The sequence below is a fragment of the Ambystoma mexicanum genome, chromosome 1p (assembly GCF_040938575.1).
Source record: "Ambystoma mexicanum isolate Mex_15411 chromosome 1p, UKY_AmexF1_1, whole genome shotgun sequence".
NCBI classification, from domain to species: Eukaryota; Metazoa; Chordata; class Amphibia; order Caudata; family Ambystomatidae; genus Ambystoma; species Ambystoma mexicanum.
Genome location: NC_090921.1, coordinates 262,881,469 through 262,905,817, shown reverse-complemented (window position 1 = coordinate 262,905,817; position 24,349 = coordinate 262,881,469). Strand labels below are relative to the sequence as shown.

Sequence of the window (24,349 nt, the reverse complement as noted above, 5' to 3'; positions counted from 1 at the left end):
GGATCTCTGGTCTCTCTGGATCTCTGGTCTCTGGAGGTTGATGGATTTGAAGTCTGGAGTCTCCCGGCAAAGCGTCCCGCAAGAAAGTGGAAAGTGAATGTCCCTACCTGTCCTGCACTGTCTGCTTTTATGTGTTTAGAAAGTGGGTGTGTGCGTGGCATAACTGAGCCTGCCCCTCTCTACTTGTCATTGGCCCAATCCTCCCCTCTCCCATGATTGGGGGAAGGAAATGGATTGCCATCATGGTGAGGCCTGTTTATGGGTCAGAGGATCCTCCCCTTGTCAAATTGCACACAAATCTATTTCTGACTCAAATACATATTTCCCAGATACACAAGTGGTTGACATTACATGTACATATTACAGATGAATTAAGACAGGTCTCTGTTCAAGCCCCATGTTCCTGCGAGCTGGGATTCAGAAATGACAACATTTTGCGCTTTTTGGTCAGTTTACCAATATCGGACATTTACCAAAAATTACACAAATGTGCACAAGGAGTATGGACATTAATTGATGAAGTGTCAGATTTTTAACATGCAGACATTCGGAGTAAGACCCTATTTTCCGCTAGCAACCCCCCAGAATACACCACAGGGTCCTAACACCTCTTAAAATGTGCACAGAAAAATCCCAAGAATAATTATATTATTTATATCATTTTGACCAGTCCACATTATGAGTTATCTATCTTTTTGAATTATGCCCTGGTCAAAAAGGGGTGTGGCTTCCCACATCACATGGTGAAATAACTGGTTTATCCACTTCCCCCAAGCTCAGCTTGCTAGCAGAGGCACTTCCCCTCCCAGTTTCCCCCAAGAGGAAGCCATTTTACGACCCCCCCCAGTATAACATTTGCCTGAGCCCAGGACAGGGCTTTGTTCAACCTCCTGCAGTCTGTAGGTACCCCTCCCTTAATTCAATCAGAGAGGTGTCATCTCCTTTTGGCAGGGGCAGCAGGATGCAGCTAGGCCTGGGAAGAGTGGCTGAGCAGGTTTCTCCTGTCGGGGGTAGTTGTCAGGCAGAATTCAGCTAAAATGTCACTTTAGTTCTCAGTTTAAATCAAACTTACAATTTTTACATATACATTAAATAATTAGTTCCTTCAAGTAATTTCAGAATATAGTTTTACATTGTATCCACCTCTTAGCAAGTCTTTCCTTGGCCTGGTTTGGGTTCATCTGTTCAGTTTTACACAAAAGTCTGCTGGTTTTAAAACGCCGGCTTTCTGATAGTGGTGAGTAGCGGTATTGCATCCATTTTTGACATTAAGAAAATGAATTCCCCACAGTTCTGGGTTGCTTTTGGCAATCAGCATTGCCATTGCCAATGGTTTCAGGCTACTGTGTGTGTAGCCCAATGGTGGTTTTAGGCAGTGTCCTCCTGTGCTCACAACATAGGCAGAAATGGGTGGCAGCCTATTCTTCATGTTTTCCCTGTGCACTCTCTGGGGCATTCTGGCCATCATGATATTTTCAATGCTAGTAACGCACAGTTTTATGGTAGGGCTTGGATGCATGGGTAAAAACATCCCACAAGCCCCCCCTCTTGCGATGGCCATTCTGATCTTTCACTGATGGAACTCGCAAGATCTGGGATGTTCGCCTCATCTTCTTCCAATTCCGTAGATGGCACAGTTCAGCATCTTTTCCTCCCTCCAGTCGATCAATCAGCTCTCCTTGCTGGTCCTGATGGGAGGATTGGGCGGTACCCCGGGCCCCTCAGATCTTCGCTCCCGGTCCCCGGTCGTCCTCCTTGGCCAGTCTCCAGGTTTTTTTTCTCCTAGGACGACAAAGCAAAAGCAGCAATACCTATTCATAGACATTTTTACACCACTATTGATGTAGTGGGGCGACATATACATTTTATCAATCACGAAAATAGATCATAGCATTCTTACTTTGAAAAACAAGATAGCATCATGAAACATTTTTTTTTTCCAATCATAATATTTTAGAGACTATATGTGGGATATTTTAGGATGGGAACTGAATTAATCTGGAGCGGTCCCCTCTGGTATTGCAGAGGACTCCTCCAGTTGCTGAAGAGTATGCCTGGGATGGCAACACTTTAGCTGATTTATATGTACCCACTTGTCTTCCCCTTCCACCAGACTACCTTTGGGGATGCGGATCTTATACACACCAGGGGAGATCTTGTCTATAATTTCAAACGGTCCCTTCCATGTAGGCAAAAATATTCGCTGTTTGGCCTGGTTCCTTTGGAAATTGTATAGATAGACCCGGTCCCCCACCTCGTATTCTTTCCTGGTGGTTTTCAGGTCATAGTGGGTTTTCATGCTATCAGCTGATCTTTCTAGATTCCGCTGAGCATAGGCAAAAGTATGTTGAAGGTGTTTCCTTAAATTCTCCACATACTCATGAGTTGTGGAGGCATTTATCAGTGTCTGCTCTTGGGTCCTGTAGAGCAAATGCTGAGGAAGCACCATCTTGCGTCCGGTCATCAACTCAAATGGTGACATTTTAGTTGCAGATGAAGGGGTAGATCTGATGGTCATTAGGACCAGAGGTAGTCGGATATCCCAACTTGGCCCAGAATCTGCCACAAACTTTTTTAAGATGCTCACAATGGTTCGGTTGTATCTCTCTACTGCTCCAGAGGAAGCTGGCCTGTAAGCAATGTGTAGCTTCCTTTTAACCCCCAGTATCTCCCACATCTTTGTCATGACTTCACTGGTGAAGTGGCTACCTCTGTCTGACTCAATCCTTTGAGGTAGACCAAAACGGGAAAAGATGTGGTTAATCATCAGGGCAGCTGCTGTTTCTGCCTTGCAGTTTGGGGCCGGGAGACATTCCACCCACTTGGTAAACAAGTATGTAACGGTCAACATGTACTTGTTTCCTCTAGACGAGCGAATTACAGGGCCTACAAAGTCGATTTGCAAATCTGACCATGACAGTGTCATCCCCCTCTTTTGGAGAGGTGCACGGTGCGTGAGGCATGATGGCTGAAATTGTGCACACACAAGACACCCCTTCAAGTATTGGTCGAGGTCCTGCCCCATGTGTGGCCAGTATGCAACCTCTCTTAAGATTTCCAGTGTTGTCTGAAACCCCCTATGACCGGCGGTGGCCGCATCATGGGCGTGACTTAACATCAGGCTTCAGAATGAGGTAGGGACCACCCACTGATCATGGCCAGCTTGGGATTTCCTTACCAACAAACCGTCTTGGATCCGGAACCTTTTGGGACATTTCATCAACACTCTTAGGTCCTCTTTCCCAATGTAATCGGTATCCGTCAGGGGAAAGTTCTCAGGGTCCTCATTGTGTTGGTAAAACTTACCAATTATTGGATCCCCCTTCTGAGCTGTAATCAAATTGTCATGATGCCTGCCCCCGGGAAATCAGATCAGGCCCAGCAACCCCGAAAGCAGGCATCATGCCATTTTGAGCGCGCCCAAAGACCCCAGCTAGGGGCTATTTGGGTGCAGTCCTGGCGCCTATTGCACCAGGCTCATAAACATAGAGTCAGTCCTGGCGCCATGGGCGCCAGGCTCATAGTAGAAAAACCCACCTGATGCAGACCATGCTGCATACTTACCTGATGCAGACCATGCTGCATACTTACCTGGTGCAGACCATGCTGCAAAAGGCCTCAAGCCAAATGAGGTTTAGGAGGGACTATTTTGCCTGAGGGGCTACTTTTTACTCGGGTGGGGCTATGGAAGGATACATACCTGGGACTTCTTCCAAGGCTATTTAAACCACGCCCAAACAGCAGCACACGCTTCGCGTTATTCTGCATCCAGCAGCGTAACGCTCACCGTGCCTGCAGCAGCTTCCAGTCTTCTGCCACGCCCGCTTCAAGCCCGGGGCTCCTAGAAATAAGAAGAAAGAAGGAGAAGAGGTTAGAACAGGAGCATCACAGTAATCCTTACCTGAATCCTTGATCCATCATGCATTCGAGCTGGAAGCAAGAAGTCACACGTGCGTCGCCTCGCATCTCGCGGTGCTGCGCTGAACTCACCGGCCTTCGCTGCATCTCTGCATTCCATCGCGATCTTCAGCATCTCCCGGCTGCTCGCCGACACCTAGGGAGACAAGAACAACAAGGTGAGCTAAGGGAAAACAAAAGGACAAGTAAGCAAGCTACCCCCCAAAGACTTACTTGATTACCACAGGGGGTGCTTAGCTCATCTCGGGTCGGCGCAGCTTACACAGCATCTTCGACATACCCCGACCCCTAAGGGGAAACAAAAGGACAATAAGGCAAGCTACTCCCCCAAGACTTACCTGATTTACCACAGGGGGGTAATTAGCTCATCTCGGGTCGGCGCAGCTTACACTGCATCTTTGCCGTACCCCGGCCCCTAAGGGGAAAACAAAGGACACAATAGACTTACCTAAATCTTACTGGTTGCCACGTGGAAGTCTTCGTGACGGCAAACCGGCAACCTGCAAGGAATCGGACAGAGTGAAGATCAGACATTTTGAACTCTTTCTACCTACCGTCTCACGGCGCCTTGCCTGGATTCTTAGAGTCAATACCGCTCTGGAACTCGCCAATTCCTCCACACCAGTGAAGTAACTGGTCATCTACGCGCCCCTGCGTTCGATGCAGGATGGAGAGCTCATCCTTCCAAACCATCAGGTGAGACTAAAGAGGGGATATCAAGAGTGATCTGTGGGAAGACAACAGGGGCTGGGGAAGGTGGGTTAACGCTCAATTCCACGGGTGGTTAATCCCCTTTCTCCTTTGCAGAAGGATATTCCTGCAAGCCAGACAAACTAGGCTGAGTGGGCCAGTCCAGTCAGTAATCTCAGCGCTACGCGTCATGCTGGTGGAAACAACAACGGCCCAGTTCAGATCGAAGCCCTCGTGGGAGCCAGGTGAGAGTAACACAAATCAGCATCAGGGGTCTCCTTACTCCATTGTGCAGTTGAAAGATCATTGTGAGCATTTGTCTGGGACCTAGTGATAGCAGTGACCTGGATTTCCCCCAACAGGGACTCTATTTCTATTAGATCCCCTTGGATGGCCCCGGTTTTGGCCAGCTGATCAGCTAAGTCATTTCCAGTTTTGTCTGGTCCCTCTACTTTGGAATGACCCTTGATCTTTTTCCAGTAGATGGTCATCCCATTCGAGTTGACCAGATCATCAATGTTTTGGATTAACTTCCCATGTTTCAAGGGTTTGTTATTAGCACATAACCTCTGGTTTTCCAATTGACCAGGTGCTCCACGAACCCGTTACGTACATAATCCGAATCTTTGATTATGACCAGTTCGTGGAGTTGATGTTGGACAGCAGTGAGGATGGCCTGATGCACAGCCATCAATTCTTCCACCTGACTACTTCGGGGACCAATTTTGTATCCAGCGGAGGGTTCTGGAAACTCCTTCACCCATGCATTCCCTACGCCGGCCACCAGTTCTTTCTCCCCGTTGTTGTCAACATGGTAAGAGCATCCATCCACATAGACAGTGGGCATTCCCTCACACTTGTCTTCTTCAAAGACTTTGTGTGGGGAATTAAGGTATGCCTCCATGTTGTCCTTGATTTGTAGACTTTCGTCCTCGAGACAGTTTTCTCTGGCACAATCATGCAAGTCAGCCAGCCCTTGCGCTAGGGGACTCTTCTTGTTTTGGCCATATCTGACCTCCACAGGAAAGCCTTGCATTGACAGAATCCAGGAAGTAATTCGGGAATTACTCACATTTCCGGCCCGGATTCTGTCACTTTGGAGATATTGCAGAGGCTGGTGTGGAGTCTCCACTATGATGTGTTCCCCTTGGATAAACGGGCGGTAATTCTTCAATGCCCACACCGTTGCCTGGAGTGCCTTCTCACAATCGTTGAATTTTTCCTCCACAGAGGATAAAGTTTTGCTCGCATAGGAGATTACTTTATTGACCTTATCATGCTTTTGGTATAATACTGCCGTCAAGCACGTATTAGAGAACCCTGTCTCCAGGAAGAACTCCTTGTTTCTGACAGGGTAAGCTAGGCAAGGCGCTTGTGAGAGGCTTCTCTTGAGTTGTCTTACTGCCTCGGATTGTTCTGGACCCCATTCCCACTTAACCCTCCCTTCAAGAGATGAATCAGGGGTCTAGTGATCTCTGCGTAGCCCTCAATGAACTTTCTACTGTAATTAGTCAGTCCAAGGAGGCTCCTTAGTTCCTGCAGAGTTGTGGGATCCTTCCGTTTCTGGAGTGCTTCCACTTTCTTTTCCTGGGGACAGAGACCCTGAGGAGTAATCTCATGCCCCAAGAAATTAACACGGGTTCTACACCACTGTGCTTTCTGAAAGGAAAGTTTTGCTCCGGCGGCCTTCAACTGTGTCAGAACATAACAGATCTCTGCTATGTGTTCCTCCACAGATGAACCTTTGATGAGGACATCATCTACATAAGCCAGGTTACCCCTCGCACCCAGGTCGGGCATGGCCTTATGTAGGAAAATGTTGAATTCATTGCCGGAGTTGAGGTATCCGAAGGGAGTCCGGGTCCATGTGTACTGCTGGCCCCCAAAGGTAAAAGCCAGTTTGTATTGGTCCTCCATACTGACAGGCACGGTCCAGTATCCATTGGTCAGGTCTATTGCTGTGAATACCTGTGACCCCTGAATCTGGGCCAGCCCTTGGTCAATGTAGGGCAGAGGCCATCGGGAAGTATGGACCCGTTTTTTGAGCTCCCTAAGGTCGGCGCAGAGTCTCCACTGGCCGTTTGGCTTCAATATTCCCAGCACCGGATTATTGAAAGTGCTGTGGACTGGACGGATTATTCCCCGGGACTCAAGGTTCTTAATTATTTCAGTAAGGGACTCCATGGAGCGAGAGGCAAGCAATATTGCTTCACAAACACTGGAGTCATGCCAGGGTCCGTGGGAATTGTTGTCGTGTGGATGTCGGTGCGACCACAGTCATATGAGTCTACCGCAAAGAGATCTTGGAAATCCAAGAAAACTTGTTTCAACTCTTGCTTCTGTTCCAGAGTCACACAGGCATCAGCTAGGTTGACTCTCTCTTCCACCATCTGCCTGAAGCCTGGAAAGACTTCTGGTTTGGCTATCTCAGCGGCCTGCTCCAGCTGGGTGGAGAAGTCCCTGGTCAGAGTGCTGATTTGGACTGGAGGCTTCAGGTGGGAAAGGCAGCCCTCATGGACCTGGAAAATCACCTCATCCCCTCTGAAGTCACAAGTCACATCTTCCTTATCATAAGGACAAGAAGTGTACACCAGGAAGTTCCCCCCATGCCGGGTGAAAATCCTGTCTGGTGTTGTATTGTCCTCACTGTCACTGTCAAAACAGTCCTTGGGGATCGGTCCTAACAGTTCATTTCCTAAATCAATGGAGAAATGTCGGTCATCAACCGCCATTCCAATGATGGTGCCTGCGGCTAGAGTAATACTCTGTAAGTCGCTGTTATCCACCTCTATTGGAATGGTGTCATGTTCTATGTTGACTAATGGTGTTGGGTTTACCCCTAACCCTTGCTGTTGGAGAGAAGCATTTAGATGAATATAAGCATCAGGGTTTTTCAATTTTTGTCCTCTTTTAACTTTCACTTCCAGGGAGAATTGTCGGGTCCTTTCCGGGATGGTGACTTCCTCTTTAATCTGAATTTCAACTGCATAAGGTAGCAATTGAGCTGACCTAAATGCTTTTTCTGGATCATCAAAGCCCATGGGATTATCCGCTAATCGGGACCAAGCTTTGAAGTTTCTTAGGTCCAAACTAATGGCAAAGCGATTGAGAATGTCACTGCCTAAGTAAAAGGCGGCAGTGACATCTCGCACGACCCAACAATTATGGACTATGCTCTTGTTGCCAATGGAGATTTTGAGCATACACCTTCTTGGCAGGAGATGTTTGGAATTGGGTGTTTCCAGATCCATTTCCCATTTGTCTATCAGTTTGAATGTGGGAATGGCTGGATCTTTTGGGAGTTGGCGGAACATGGCTTCGCTGATGAAGCTCTTACCGTTGTTCACACACACTCGAGCGAGAACAGAGTCCTTCCCATCATTTAACTGAATAGGGATGAACAACTGCTCTCCAATTTGCTGAATATCAGCCAGGCTCTGAGCTGATTTCACATCTTTCTGGACTATAGGAGTGGAAGTGTCTGAATGTGGATTGGTAAAGAATTTCAGAGTGTTTCCTTCCAGTGTGGAATACCACCTTAAACTGGAAGGAAGATTGATTTTCAGAAATAGAGAGGACCCCCCATCACCAGTCTGTTGTCCTACTGCTATTACTGTCACGTCTGGAATTTGGTTGTTCTGGAAGTGAAATTCTACTTGGTCAGATTTTTGTTCAACCATGTGGCAGGTGCCATTTAAACTAACATGGTTGACACTCTGTTTTAATTTTATTGGTTGGCTAGTCTGGGTCCAGAGGACCTTGTTTATGCAATCTATTAGGGGTGACAACCTTCTCAGGAGGTCGTTCCCTAGTAAACGAGGAGTGCCCTCTGGAGTCACTACTATGACCGGGTGTTTCACCTTGTGTCGCCCAATTTTGATGTCCAAATCTGCAGTCCCCTCGACAGGAATTTCCTTCCCGTCAAAGTTCTGCAGTTGTCCAGGAAGAGAGGTGAGAGGGATATGGTAATTCTACCCCCTTCCTGCATTTAGTTAATCAAAGGCCCTTTTGGACAGAAGGGTAGCTTGGGATCCAGTGTCCACCAGTGCCAAAATTGTACCCTGCCCCTGTACTTGTACCGGGGCATAATATCTTCCCTCCTTCTCCTCAAGGGGGCACAGATAATGCACATTTTTGGACAACTGGTGGGCTAATTTTCTGGTTTTGGACATGGCGAGAGAAGAGATTTGGGCAGAATTCTGTGAAGAGCCTGGGGAATCTGAAAGAAAAAGTTGGCAACTGGAAATGGTTTCGGGTTTCTGGGCTGCCCCCCCCCCCCTGTTTTGGAGGCAGTCATCAGGATGGGTTTGACACATGGGATTTTGGTATTGTCCGTTCTGGGATGAGATGATGGGCGGCGGTAGCTCAATCCCCAGATCTACCCAGTCTGTTGATTCGGTTTTTGGTTCCCCCGGTTCCGGTTCTGGGCCGCCCCTGCCTTTTTGGAGGCAGTCATCAGGATGGGTTTGACCCATGGGATTTTGGTATTGTTGGTTCTGGGATAGAATGATGGGCAGCGACAGCTCAATCCCCACATCTACCCAGTCTGTTGATTCGGTTTTAGGTTCCCCTGGTTCCGGTTCTGGGCCGCCCCTGCATTTTGGGAGGCATTCACCAGGATGGGTTTGAACCAGGGGTTTTTGGTTTTGTTGGTTCTGGGGTAGGATGATGGGCGGCGACAGCTCAATCCCCACATCTACCCAGTCTTGATTGGATCTCTTGGCACCCATTCCCCATCCCTCTCCCTCAAATTGGAAGACCTGCACCTCCTCCACAAAGTGGGTCTGTTTGGGTCTTTTGTTTCTCCTACCTCCTCTCTGCTCCTTGGGTGGCAGACTTTCAGGGGTAGGAGATTTTGTTTCCGGTTCTTGGTTTTCCAGGGGCTGTTCACAAGTTGGGAAGGAAGCTTCCTCCAAGGCTTTACACCCCCCTTCCCCTTGTGCCTCCTCCCTGGGAACCGGTGGGTTATCGGGGTGCTGGCCCCGTCATTGTTCTGGAGCACCAGGCCCAGAGTTTGGGGCATTCTGCGGTGCATGTTCATCGGAGGGTTCTGTTGAGCCCTCAGTATGTGACCCAGATCCCGTGCCATATTTTGGACCTGGCGCTCAAGTTGTGAAACCCGCTCAGGCTGATACGGGGCTCTATTTTCTCCCCTGGGCTGAGCCCGGGAAGGGTAGCTATCCCTTCTCTGGTAATACCCCGGATTGGGAAGATTTGGGTACCCCTCCACCCTTGGCCTCCCCTCTCCCGGATTAGCTTGTCTGGGCTCAGCGAATTGGAGAAAGAAGGATGGATGATTTTGGGGCTGGAAATTGGGTGGATACCTGGGAAAAAAGTTCTGCCCAGGATTTGGTGAATTTCTGCCTTCCTGGGGGAAGTTAGGAGGGAAGTTCCCTGGGTCAGGTGCTTGGCTGGACCCACCCCCCTTGGGCTGGAGGAGTCCACACATAACCCAGGATGGGTCGGTTTCCCTTGTAACGGGGACTTACATAATCAGGGGAGCAGGGGACCCCATTTGTGGGACTACCTCCTCGACTCCCTGTCTGTGACTGGCCCGAGGGCCTTCTGGGCTGTGAATTATTTGGTGCAGGCAGGTTTTTAGGCCCCCCCATCTCCAAATCTAAAACGGGGGAAACCTTTACCTCTGCCACCTTGGCAGCAGCAGGGGTGCTGTTGGTTTTGGGGTTTTTCTGCGCATTACTTTTATTTTCTACGGGCTTCTGCACCTCATAGATCCGGGTAGCCTGTTCAATGACCCAGTCTAGTGACCTCTTCTCGTGAAAATCTCTTACTAGCTGGGTCATGATGTATTTGGGCAAGGCATGGAAAAAAGTATTGACAAATTCTCTGCTGTCCGTGCGCACCCTTCTGGTGGTCTGCGCAAAGGCACGCTTCAATTCTTGCACGAATTCTTGTGGGGCCTGATCCTCCTCACATTGCAAATTGTAGGCTGCCTTGCGAGCCTCTTGAGGATTTCTATGAACAGAAAAATGTTTCATGATGGCCGCCCTATATGCGGACCATCTTGAATGGTTTTGGTCCTCCAGCCCTGCAAAGAAACTGGAGTATCCTGGGGAGAATGTCCACTTGACGTACTGGATGCAGCTAATGGAAAGTCTCCATCATTTGCTCATAGAGCTCCATGTGTTCCCAAACAGAATACTTGGCGTTCTTATGATAAGGCGTGATAACACTCCTTATTGCCTTTATTTGTTTCAATGGGTCCTTAAGCAAGGCCCTTTTTGCCGTATTGGCCTTTTTGGTTCAGGTAACCCTGGTCCATTCATCCTCTGACTCCGAAGCACTGCTCCCAGAGGTGCCCGTCTGATCTTCCAGGTTTTCCCGGATTCTGCGAGCCTGGGAATGGCTGGCAGAATGTGGGGACCTGGTCTCCTGTGTCCTGTAACGCTCAGAGGAGTCTTCAGATCCCTCCTTGCTGCTAGGATTTGATGGGTACCCCCCCACTGACCTAACTGGGCAGAGGTTTTCAGGATGCCCTTAATGGGCCTACTCTCCTGGGGTTCCCCACTAAATTGCACTGTGCTTCGGTGCCCATACCCGGATGCCCACCCCTCCATTCCTGGGTGGTACTGGCCTATGAGCCCCATACTGTTGGCTGGATAGTAATCTGCCATTCCTGTGGCCCTGTGCACATGTGCGCCAGGGGACATGGGGGTGGAAGAGTCCAGGGACTGGGAGAGATGAAGGCCTCTGGTACTAGGGCTCCTGAGGTTATGCTCAGGTGTTTCCCTTTCCCAGCAAACTTCATCTCTATCAGCCCCTGCTCCCTTTTGCAATGCAAGAACCTGGGCTTTCAGCTCCTCAACCAAGGCCTTACTCGACTCTATCAATCTCTCCTGCATGGCTACCTGTTGCTGGAGCCTATCATTGTGCTGTCAGAGAGCCTCATTCTCTCTCTGTGCCTCCTGATTGGTCCTGGAGTACTGGGACAGTCTTTGCTGCAGGAGGGTTACCTCCTGCGTCCCATCCCTACTGGCCTGCTCCTTTCTTGCCAAAGCCTCTTCCACCCTCCTGGTGTGCTCTAACAGATTCTGATGCTCTTTTTGGAGGTCACCCAGCCCCTGGAGGGCCAAGTGATTTTCTTCAGTTTTTCTTTTTAAATGGCAGACTTCCTGGCCTAAAGTGTCCCTTTCCTGACTAAGAGTCTGCATCTGTGCCGCCAGGTCGTCCCTTTGCCTTTGAAGGGCACCAGCTTTCTGGCGCTCCTGATCAAACTCTGCCTGGGAATCCAGGTCTTTCAGGATCAGTTTATTGCTCTCTGCCTTTTCCGTATCTAGGTGGCTTTGCAGGGTGACTACCTGCTCAGCACATGCCCTAATGAAATCTAATTGTTGCTCTGGCTTTTTCTGGCTCTGCAGTAGGGAGTCCAAACCTTCTTGGTACTCCTTCTGCAAGGCCAGAAATCTGGTATCCTGGTCAGACTTTTCCTGTTGCAGGATGCACATGTCCTCTTTGATTTTAATGAGATACTGTCTGCTCTCATTTTCTGACTCCTGGCTTCTGTGCATCCTCTGCTCAGAAGAGACCAGGTCAGATTGGGCCTTCTCTAACGCGATCTGTTGCCTATTTGCCAGATCTTGGCCTTCAGCACATTTGTCCTGCATGGCTCCCATATATAGATACAAACATGCCGCTATCCGAATAATCTTATTGTGTTCATCTTTTGCTTTAGGGGCCATATATAATTCACTCAGGGCCACATGTAATGGACCCTGATCTCTCCATATATCTGACCCTGTTTCAGTGACCTATTGTGCGATTGCCTGCAACCAGACCGTTTGGTCCTGATGAGTCCACTCACCTCTCACAAATAGCTTATGTAAGAAGTGCTCTCTGGCTATTTTGATGTCTACCAGTGTCGTCATTCTGGATATTTGAGTTCCTTCCTGACTTACCGAAGTTTGTATTTTATTTTGCAAAACAGACCTTCTCCTTAGAGCGTTCATTTGAGGAGTGCTTTACAGCGTACCACAGCGTGGTGATCCGACCGGATGTATGTATCCCGTCAGTTAGCACACTGTATTAAGCTGCACAAGTGGTAAATCTAACCCAGAAGCTCCCGGCTACGAGCCCCCACTTTGTAAGCGGATTCAATTCAACACTACAGCTAAGTCAATGCCTAGTCTGGGATGCTGATGGAAACCCTTATTGATATATTTTTATGTCCAGTTCATGTACTCTGGATGACAACCCTTATATCACACCCCTCTCTCAGAATCCCCCCGACCCCGCTGAGCCAAGAAGTAGGTTCGTTGTTCAAATTTAAAAGGTTTATTTGAAAATTAAACAATATATATCCATCACACTTTTAAAGTAGATTAATATTTGATAGCACACTTGTGAGGATGATAGTGATCAACAATGGATAATGTTACAGTGGTACACTCTTTTTGATGGCTTAGAAGTGATATAGAGAGGATAAAATAGCTGAGAATGCTTTTATGGCTTCAAGGACAATGCAATGATGAATGAAAATGCAGTACAGAAAATAAATTTGAAATGACTTCATCAAAAGACAATGTAATCAATTTTCTTTGACAATTCACCCCCCCCCTTTATGCAAAGTAAGGAGATGAAAAAGGAGAGCATACAGTCCTCAGGAATGCAAACAAATATAATTCAGTTCAGTTCCCGCCAGCAAGCTTAGAGGAAAGCAGGTAGAAGTTTGAAACACAGGCCCAAAATGCTTTGAATTTGATGACAATGAAGTGAGAAATGTGCTAAAAATGCTTTTAATTCCCTCTAGAGGTTCAGGGTGGGTGATATCTAGTTGATATTAGTGCAGGCTCACTTTAGCAATGCTCTATGAGTAACTAGCAGGTTAAAACGAATTTTAGCAAAGGAAAGCAAGAAGCTGCTGACTTTTACAAGTGGCTGAAATTGTGCAAAATGTCAAATCGCGGCAAATTTAATTGTGCGCGTTGATCGTAATTACGGAGGCCCTATAAGGAGTAGCAAGTTGGTTCTAGGTTCGGATTAGATTATTTTAAACTAAGAAATTGGTTTTGCACACTGAGTACTCACACTATATTTTTGAAATAAGCCGTCAAGTTCTGGTCAGGTTGGACGGGACTTCCGGCGGGTGGTTCTGAACAGCGGACTGGTCTCTGGTTCTGCTCTTAGCACTGCACAGTTCTGGTCTCTCTGGATCTCTCGTCTCTCTGGATCTCTGGTCTCTGGAGGTTGATGGATTTGAAGTCTGGAGTCTCCCGGCAAAGCGTCCCGCAAGAAAGTTGAAAGTGAATGTCCCTACCTGTCCTGCACTGTCTGCTTTTATGTGTTTAGAAAGGGGGTGTGTGCGTGGCATAACTGAGCCTGCCCCTCTCTACTTGTCATTGGCCCAATCCTCCCCTCTCCCATGATTGGGGGAAGGAAATGGATTGTCATCATGATGAGGTCTGTTTATGGGTCAGAGGATCCTCCCCTTGTCAAATTGCACACAAATCTATTTCTGACTCAAATACATATTTCCCAGATACACAAGTGGTTGGCATTACATGTACATATTACAGATGAATTAAGACAGGTCTCTGTTCAAGCCCCATGTTCCTGCGAGCTGGGATTCAGAAATGACAACATTTTGCGCTTTTTGGTCGGTTTACCAATATCAGACATTTACCAAAAATTACACAAATGTGCGCAAGGAGTATGGACATTAATTGATGAAGTGTCAGATTTTTAACATGCAGACATTCGGAGTTAGACCCTATTTTCCGCTAGCAACCCCCCAGAATACACCACAGGGTCCTAACACCTCTTAAAATGTGCACGGAAAAATCCAAGAATAATGATATTATTTATATAATTTTGACCAGTCCGCACTATGAGTTATCTATCTTTTTAAAATTATGCCCTGGTCAAAAAGGGGTGTGGCTTCCCACATCACATGGTGGAATAACTGGTTTATCCACTTCCCCCAAGCTCAGCTTGCTAGCAGAGGCACTGCCCCTCCCATTTTCCCCCAAGAGGAAGCCATTTTACGACCCCCCCAATATAACATTTGCCTGAGCCCAGGACAGGGCTTTGTTCAACCTCCTGCAGTCTGCAGGTACCCCTCCTTTAATTCAATCAGAGAGGTGTCATCTCCTTTTGGCAGGGGAGCAGGATGCAGCTAGGCCTGGGAAGAGTGGCTGAGCAGGTTTCTCCTGTCGGGGGTAGTTGTCAGGCAGAAGTCAGCTAAATGTCACTTTAGTTCCCAGTTTAAATCAAACTTACAATTTTTACATATACATTAAATAATTACTTCCTTCAAGTCATTTCAGAATATAGTTTTACATTGTATCCACCTCTTAGCAAGTCTTTCCTTGGCCTGGTTTGGGTTCATCTGTTCAGTTTTACACAAAAGTCTGGTGGTTTTAAAACACCGGCTTTCTGATAGTGGTGAGTAGCGGTATTGCATCCATTTTTGACATTAAGAAAATGAATTCCCCACAGTTCTGGGTTGCTTTTGGCAATCAGCATTGCCATTCCCAATGGTTTCAGTCTACTGTGTGTGTAGCCCAATGGTGGTTTTAGGCAGTGCCCTCCTGTGCTCACAACATAGGCAAAAATGGGTGGCAGCCTATTCTTCATGTTTTCCCTGTGCACTCTCTGGGGAGTTCTGGCCATCATGATGTTTTCAATGCCAGTAACGCACAGTTTTATGGTAGGGCTTGGATGCATGGGTAAAAACATCCCACAAAACATAGGGAAATTGAATACTCAAAAAGCATAGTAGGTTTGTACTTCCCCTCCCCCACTGTATTTAATTTTTGTATGTATTTTAATTGTTTCTCACCCTTTGTTCCCTCCCTATTGCCCTGTATTTACTTCCTGTATAAGCACCTAAAAAGTGAACAATAAGTAAATAAATAAATAAATAAATTGGTCCTGGGAAATAAAACAGATGGATGAAACGCAATATAGTTAAACTATATATAATAAAAAAAATCACCCATCAATGAGCTATGGAAGTCCCGTCCAATCATTTCAACATATATAAACAGCATTACATAAGTGTTTAGGAAGATGCACACTGCCGATAGAAGTAACAACAAACATACATTGCCAATGCCAACAGTTTTGGCTTTTGTGTAGGCATGGGAAAGGCACTTGCCAGGCACTGCCCTAGTGGTATTACATGGCTACTGATGGTTGGAGGTGAAAAACAGTGACTGTTGGCCTAACAGTGGAAATGAGGAGAGACGGAAGAGATCAAGTGGACAAGAGGGGCAAGTTAGATGTTGAAGAGCCAGAGCCCTGAGGGACGCCGCAGGTATAGAGTGAGGTGGGGGAGAGGAAAGGGCTCAGTTGCACCAGGAAAGGACGTTTGGAAAAGAAGGAGGTAAGCCAGTTCAGAGCCCGGTCCATGATGCCATGGGTATCACAGAGCCATTTTATGAGGATGAAATGATTGACTGTGTCAAAGGCAGAGGAATGTTCAAGGAGAATGAGGACGGCAGGAGAGTTGGAATCAAGGTTAGAGAGCTGATCTTCACGGGTGTGCAGGAGAGCAGTGTCCAAGCCTCTGGATGCTCTAAAGCCAGATTATTTGTAAAGCACCCAAACCCTGGGGCACCAGGGCGCTGTTGCAACCAGTACATGAATCAAAGCTTGATTAAGGCAATACATAGAATGATGAGGACATCTAATAACTACAGAAGAGATTTGAATACAGAACAAGAGTCAGTTTTTCCTGCAAACTTTCCAGTATGACCTTTAAGCTCTTAAGGCTGTGTGAAGGGCATTCCAGTGGTTAACTTCTGCCGAGGGGAAGCTTGCCCCACCTCCTTTAGCTCTTTTGAATTTGGGTATGGTGAGTCTGTGTGCGTAGATGGGCCTAATTGGTCTGTTGGGTTTAGTTATCTCCATTTTGTGAGCCAGATAAAGCGAGGCAGTGTTGCTCAGGCATTTATGAGTAATAGATAACGTTTTGAAAATTATCCTTTCCCTGACTGGGAGCCAGTGCGCCTTTTTTCTTGAGGCTGAGATGTGGTCTCTCCTCGGGTTGTTTAATGTGGATCTGAGGGCATTATTTTGAATTAACTGGAGCTTGTAAATGGGTTTTTTGGAGGTCCCAGTGAACCACACATTGCAGTAATCCATTTTCGTGCCCCTGTTGGCTCTTGCTATGGTCAGGCAGCTCTCTGGTGTCAGGAAGTGTCTCGCTGCAGTGATGAGTTTTGCTTTGTATGATGCTGAAGAGGTAACAACGCTGACTTGTGAGGGATAATGCAAAGTCCAAGTAGATGCTGAGGAGTTTTACCTTAGCAGAAACAGGGATCTGGAACCCATCTATCCTGAAGGATGAGTATTGTGGGATGAGTTTCTGAATCAGAGAGGGTGGGCCTGCCAAAAACATCTGTGTCTTTTCGTGATTAAGACATAGGAAGTTGGTGGCCATCCAAATTTGAATAGTCGAGTAGATGTGATTGAGGGAGTCTTTTTCATAGGAGCCTGATAGGGGGAGAAGGATTTGGATGTCATCGCCATAGTTAGTGTACGATATGCTGATGCCATCCAGGATGTCGAAGAGAGGTTTGGTGATTGTATTCTAGATGGAGGGAGATAAGCACGAGCCTTTGGAGACACCACAGGGAATGGGGATAGTGGTGGCACTGGCAGTATCGGAGAAGACTCTCATGGTTCTACCTTCTAGGAAGGAGTCTATCCAAGAGGTGGTATTGGTGGAGAAATTCACTGATGTGGTGAGGTGGTCAAAAATATCAAATGCAGCCGATAGGTCTGGTGGCAGGTGGCAGGTTTGCCATTGTCACTGATGGTGTCTCGTTAGAATGTTTAAGTCCAGCCAGCAAGGCCGATTCTGTGCCATGGCCTGGCCAGAAGCCTGATTGGTGCATGCCTAGGATTTGGTTAGATTCAAGATGGGATTAGATCTGATTGTAAGCTGTCCTATCCAAACTTTTGAGCAAGAATGGAACTGTGGTGATAGGGGTAGTTATTAGGGTCTGCACGGTTGAGTAAGGTTTTTTTTAGGAGGGGGCGGACCCACGATTCCTTGAGACTGGCTGCGACAAGGTTAGTGGAGAAGGAGGCATTCATGAATTTGGTGATGAAGGGGATGAGTGAATCTGCGCAGTCTTTGATTTACCGATGCTGGACAAGAAACTCCCTTGCAGTTTGAAGGTTTGAGATTGTTAATAATATTGGTGTTTTCTAGGTCTGATATTTGCCTGAAGTGGAAGGCTGGTGTCTGATGTTCTCTGGTGAGAGTTGGTGTGGTGGTGGGGGTAGATTTGGCTTGTTTGAGCTTGATTTTTTCCTCTAGCTGACATATTTTCTTACGCATGGCATTCTAGATGTTTGTGCACCAGGTTTCGTCTTTTTCAATGGAAATTGGGGCTGTGGTGGGTGTCTCGAGTTCCCTGAGGATTTTGAAAAGTTCCTTGGAATTAGAGTTCGCAATTTTAATTCTTGTGTTGTAGTTTTGTGCTTTCGCTGCTTTGATAGCTAGTTTGTATTATCTTTATAATTAATTATATGCAGTTTTAGGAAGATTGGTGGGGTCCTTCTTCCAGAGGGCTTCTGCCTGACGCTTCTTAGTGCACAGATCTTCATAATCTTAGCTGAACCAAGGGTTGAGGTGGCACGTTGGCTTAGCCTTTCTAGGTAGGAGGGGCCACTATGTTGACTGCATTGGTAAGTGTGTTGGCCTAAAGGTCTGCTAGGCTTTGGGGGTCTGTTACATCAATTGTTTTCAATCTGAGGGGTTGGAGGGAGGAGGAGATGGATTCTTTGGTGATTCTGTGGCTACTGCAGGCTAGGGTAGGTGGTAGAATGGGTAGAGGTGCTTTGGGTTGTTTGTGAGTGGGGATGAGAATGTAATGATGTGGTGGTCCGACCAGGGGCCGGGGGTGTTTGAAGGGTTATTCACAAAGCTTTTCAGGTCAGCTATCCAATCGAGAATCCAAGCTTTTTTGTGTATAGGGGAAGAGACGCAGTGTTTAAAGCCAAGGACAGTGAGAGTTTTGGCTGTGCTGGCAGCTGCTGAGTCTGTTGGGTCATAGAGGCCAAGATTGAGGTCACCCAGTAGTATGGCTCTTGAGGTGTGTTTGATGTTTCCTAGCGTGAGGGTAAGATTTTCCTCAAAAAGAGTGAAAAGTATGTGTAAGGTAATGGCGTCTGTGGGGGCCGTAGTGAGTTTCACAGTAAGGTACTCACAGTGGTCATCGGTGGAGAGATGGGTGGGTCTGATTGGCAGGTCTTCTTTGTAGAAAAGGACCACGAGTCCACCTTGAGAGTTGGGTCTGTCGCACCTGAGGATGGTAAAGCCCTTGGGAAGGGCTAGCGATAGTGCGGGGACGGAAGCCTGGTTGAGCCAAGTTTCTGTGATTGCCAGTATGTCTAGTTATTGTTGGGGGATCAGGTCATTGATATGTAGAGCGTGGGCAGGGAGTATCCTAGCGTTGATGAGTGCCCCATAAATAAGTGGGGGGTCAACAAGGGTTAGGTTAAGGTTGGATTGGCTGTTGTCTAGTGGAGAGGGTGCTGCAAGGTTGCCATCAGGGACAGCTTTGGAACAGTTGGTAAATGTTGGCTGGGTTGGACAGCCACGATTGGAGGTGGGAAGGATGGAGGGCGGTGGCTGTTTGTGGTGAGATGATGAGTGACATGGGATAACATCAGAATGCTTAGCAATGGCGGGTGGTTTGGGATCTTGAGTTGAGGTGTTAGTTTCTGAAAATGGTGGATGCTGGAAGGTGTGTGGGAGGGTTACTGGAGGGTAGTGGAGGTACGTAAGCCAAGTCTGGTGTTTCTTGCAGCAGTGCTCAGTAGATGTGGTGTGTTTGTGTTGATGGATGGCCATCTTGATGTGTGGGTGGGCTTGTCATAGGTGGGTATGACACTCCATTTGTGCAAGTTCGGTGTGGTGGAGCAATTGGGAGATGACCAATTTCTCCAAGAGTTTGCCCAGGAAGGGAGCGGGGGTTGGAGATAAGGCTATAGTTGGCAGGTTATCAGGGGTCAGCCGACAATTTTTTTAGGAGAGGGTGCACAGGGTAGTGCTTGAGGCATAGAGGAAAGAGCTAGTGGCAAGGAGTGGTTACAGAAATCAGCTAAGGCAGGATAGAGAGAGGAGATGTTGTCATTGATAGTTCTGGAGGAGCAGGGGAGCACCTGTTTCGAGGAGACATTCATAGAGCAGACAACTTTAGATATCTCATCTGGTGCTATAGACGAGAAGGAGGAGACTGTGGCAGATGGAGAGAGAGGGGCCAAGGGAGGCCTTGGGGCATTGGGGGTGGTGGGAGAGGAGAGTGCAGACAGGATGGTTTTGTTATGAAATGGGAGGCCAATGCACTACAGATGGCCTGGGATGGAAGAGGAGAGGTGGAAATGTCAATAGGATTGGCGAGTTCCTTGCAGATTTTTAGCAATTCACCCATGTTGTTGGTGGCTCCAGTGATGCAGGATTGAATGTGGGCCCTCTTCTTGGAGCAAATGGAGAAACAGTATTGCCTTTGGAGCACTTTGTCCGCGGATGTGCCTGAGGTCTGCCCCATCCGTTCAGCAGCTCTGCACTTGGTCTGAGTCATACCAGCTGTTGCACTTGGAGGCAGGTTTAATGCGGGTCCTCGTGAAAGGGGAAAGGGTGTCAAGGGTGTTGGTGATGGAGAAGTGAAGGTTAGTGAGGGCTATGCCAGTGGGAGAGTCAATAGTAGGAGTAAGAGGGGGATGAAAGTGGCAGCGAAAGCAGTGACTGACACTCGCTTCATCGGTCGAATGACGGCGAAGGAGACTGACAGTGCGGGCAGCGGCTTGATATATTATGAAAATCAGTTGCAACTACAGCGCCAACGTGAAAAATGCATTTGGTTTGCATAATATTTTGAAGGATGGGGGGACTGGTCATTCTATATTAACAATGAGCAGCAACTTATACATGGGTGGTAAATCTTTCCCCAAGAGAAAAGGTCTATTGGTTGGCAGCTGCTGCACCCTACCTCTTGCAAAGAAGCCATTTGCATGCACGCAGCTCGTGCTCCTGGGCACGCACAGGAGGGAAATTCACACATTGTTTACTAGCTGTTACCAGGTAACAGTGATGAGACCCAATTGAAAAGTAACTTCTTTTACGTGGCTTTAAGGTGCGTTGTATAGCTTTGTGTTAATTTCATTTAGGCTTATTAAAAAAAGTTAGCTTTCTAATTATGCTCCTTAAACTCCTAGAGCTTTAATGTTAGGTTTGACACGATATGATCTGATAGTTTTATTATATGGCACCTATACACAATCTGTTTCAAAGCGCTTCACGGCAAGGGAGGGAACAAGGGAAAAATACAATGGGCCTCATTAGGACCCTGGCGGTCTCATAATCAACAGTGCCGGTACGGGACCGGCACCGTTCATTACGGGCTGCCCTATTACGAGGACTGCTGCGGACCCGCTAAGGAACACCTGGTCAGACCAGGCGTCCTTAGCGGGTCCCGGTAGCAGTCCAGGATGCTAACAAGGGACCCGTCATTAACGGGCCCGTTGTTAGCATCCTCCCCATTCCAATTGAGCCCTATGGGGCTCGAATGGGAATGGGGAATGTTTTTTTCCGGAGCCCAGAAGAGGTATGACCCGGTTATTGCCCTTTTCTGGGCCAAGCAAAAAAATTATTACCAGCGGCAGCCGTGCCCTTAATAAGGGCAAGGCTGCCTCCAGGGTCCTAACGAGTCTCAATGACATTTTTGCAGGCCATGAACAACAAGAATGGGAAAGAATGTTTGCTCGAAACGCTGTTATCCGGAGGGAAAAATGGAAATCAGGAGGCACTCATTCCTTCCCTCCCCCTCTCTGCTGAGGGCTATGACAACTTTAGGTTTCAGAGGTGACGTTAGGGAAGTAAGGGGGATGGGAAAGGCAAGACAGTAACTGTGGGACACAGCACTAGTCTGCGAGTGACAAAGGGAAAGCTGGGCTTAAGCTGAATGGGATTCTAATACAGCCACACCCTTGGATGTCTAACCTTTCCCACCCCCCTCCTTCCTGAGCGTCACCTCTGAAACCTAAAGCTACCAAATTTAGCGCAGTCTTGTTCCGGCACATCTCCTACCTCGAGTGCAGGACCTTGGGGGAGGGATCAGTGAGTGCAAACCCATGGAACGGGAAGGTGAGGGGCCTGTGAGATAACATGTGCTGTCCATGAGTGCTAGCCTATGAGGTTATAGGTAGGGGAGCCCAGTGTGTACATGCTAATCTGGTAGGTGGAGCAATCAATGATTAGGGGAGGGCTGGAAGGAAATCACTTATTCACTCCAATGAGAGGGAGGACATTGGTCAGTGTCTGTATGAATTGTAACCCACTGGAATTGAAGGCGTTGCAGAGTGCAAAGCCATTGGATGGGAGCCAGTAAATGCAGACCGATCAGGTGAAATATGGGGGCAGTTAAGACTGGAGAGGTGGCGCCGGCGGTGTGTGTTGGCATGTGCCAGGACAACAGGTGTATGGAGACTTCAGCCCTGGTGGATTGGAGGTGGGGTCAGCGAGTTCAAGTGTGTGCCAGTAAGTGGGTGTGACAGTCATTTAGTGTACAACGGTACAATATGGCGTGGGTGGGGTGTCAGTACTGTGTGGTAAGTGGGAGAGTAACAGCGAGTGCAGCCAGTAACACAGAAGCATCGGGTCTGAGTGAAGGGCGAGAGGGGGTCAAATGTTCCAAACCCATGTGGTTGGGAGTGTGCCAGCGAGTGCAGGCCTGTGGGGTCAGAAAGAGGTTCCTCATGGCTGCAGACTCTTAAGAGGATGATGAGCACACACCCTTGATGTGTGACGTAGGGCGGGATAGAACCAGAGTAGGTGGCAATGAGTGCAGGTCCCTGGAGTGGGAGCGAGGGGCTTCATTGGGGATGGAAATTGTGTGTTCCTACAGTACAGTCAGTGAGTGCACCCACATGTCATCGCCAATGCACTCAGCACTTGTTACCCAAGGGGTGGTGTCGGAGAGTTCAACACAGCTGGCATGGACTTTTCAATACAGGAAACTCCTAACCCACTCTAATTGCCTTTTTCTCTTGTTGGCAGTGGGAAAGCCGATCCGGGTGCCACACATTGGGAAGCCCACCAGCCAGGAGGTGGACCTCTACCACGGTCTCTACATGGATGGACTCAAGGAACTCTTCGACGAGCACAAGGTCCAGTGTGGCCTAGCGCCCAACCAACAACTGCACATTCTCTGATCCTGGGCACAGTACACAGGGGATTAGGGGAAGTATGACCCTCACACAACACGCAATGTGAGAGAGTCCTTCTGCACTCCGCAGAGCCCCCAGCATGCGGCACATGGGTGTGCAGCTTCCATTGGCCTCACTGAGCACCCTACTCTTTGTATACCTTCTACTTTAAAACTGGGACCACTGACATTTTGCGTGGCATCCATTTTAAGGAGTTCTTGTACTAGATGCTAAAAACATAAAGGCATGGAAGGATCGGTGCTCTGCTCAACTACAGTGTTTTGGTAATTATTAGTTCATCAACTTCCATGATTCATCAGCAATACTCCAAATAGTTGAGAAGATCCCAATGCCTGAAATGTCTCACATTCCTCAAAAGGGTGGCCATGCCTGCTGCATCACAGCTTTTTAGCATTCAGCTTAAATGTGACTGTGCCTGCTCAGTCACAGCTTGCTCAGCATTCATGCAATTCTTTCAAGGGGATATCACAATAAATGTGAACATATGGAGAATGAAGTCCAATGAATTACATCTGGGGCTATCATCAGTGAATGAGGACTCTATGGAGGTAGAGTAATGAGGGTCATTCAGTCACCAACATTCATATGGATAGAGACTTCCAAGCTCAGGAATCGTCTCCGGGGTGCAAAATGCCCGAGGTAGCTGCTCTCAGATGGACATGCACTCTACACCTGTGATGAGGAAGAGTTGGCTATCCTGTTGGGAATCTTAATGAGCCCCCTCTGTCACTGTTCAGCATGGTGAGGCGTCCCGAGGGGGCACCCACCACTCAGGCCCATTGCTAAAGGCAGGCACATAGGCAACATCCCAGGGCACAGGTGGGCGAGGAGGGGGTGATGGGCACAGCAGGGCCAGTCTGTTAAATCTCCCACGCAGGAGAGAAGAAATTCATTCCCTAGCAGGCGGCAGCACTAGGTGAACAGAGGCAGGGGACAACAGCCTGCCCTGCCCAGATGCATCTGCCCCCCCCTCATGATGCAGCCATGAGGGGGGGCAGATGGAGACCCATGCCATCTGACCCATGCCATCTGAACACATGTTCACCATTCTTGGGCTTTCATGTAATAGATATATGGATTCTGGGAGTTGCAGTCTTTTTTTTGTTTCAACTGATTAACATGCCACAAACCAATGATTTTCAAAAGAAACCATGTTATTGTTCAGATTACATGGAGTCACTCATTTGAATACTCTGAAATATCCCACAAACAAGAAAAGTATCTTATTCAGGTGCTACAAGAACATTTATGAATGCCAATTCCTCCCTTCCTCATATATTGGGACTTCCTTTTGCCATTTACTGATGTTCTACCCACATACCACCACCCCCAACCTCCTACTCCTACAGGAACTTATCTGGACCTTTGCAGTAAGCCACCCAGCCAAACAAACACCCTTTAGGCCACCATAAGCCCCAACACTCCATTCTGGCATGCCAATGAAGATATTGTCACACTTGCAAGGTTGTAGGGGCAGTTCAAGGATGCAAAGTTTCACAAAGAGATGCTTATTTAGGTGGTGGGAGCTTTCTTAAAATAA

At 47.8% G+C, this 24,349-nt stretch overlaps 1 protein-coding gene across 1 annotated transcript in view; it reads left to right on the top strand.

Moving 5' to 3' along the window:
- The window catches only part of LOC138568793 (diacylglycerol O-acyltransferase 2-like), a 414,612-nt gene extending 391,311 nt beyond the window's left edge, over positions 1–23,301 (top strand). The window contains exon 8 of the mRNA XM_069646568.1: positions 22,640–23,301. Coding sequence (XP_069502669.1) covers positions 22,640–22,794 — 155 coding nt within the window. The 3' untranslated portion in view covers positions 22,795–23,301. The remainder of the gene's footprint in view (positions 1–22,639) is intronic.
- The last annotated feature ends 1,048 nt before the right edge of the window (positions 23,302–24,349 follow it).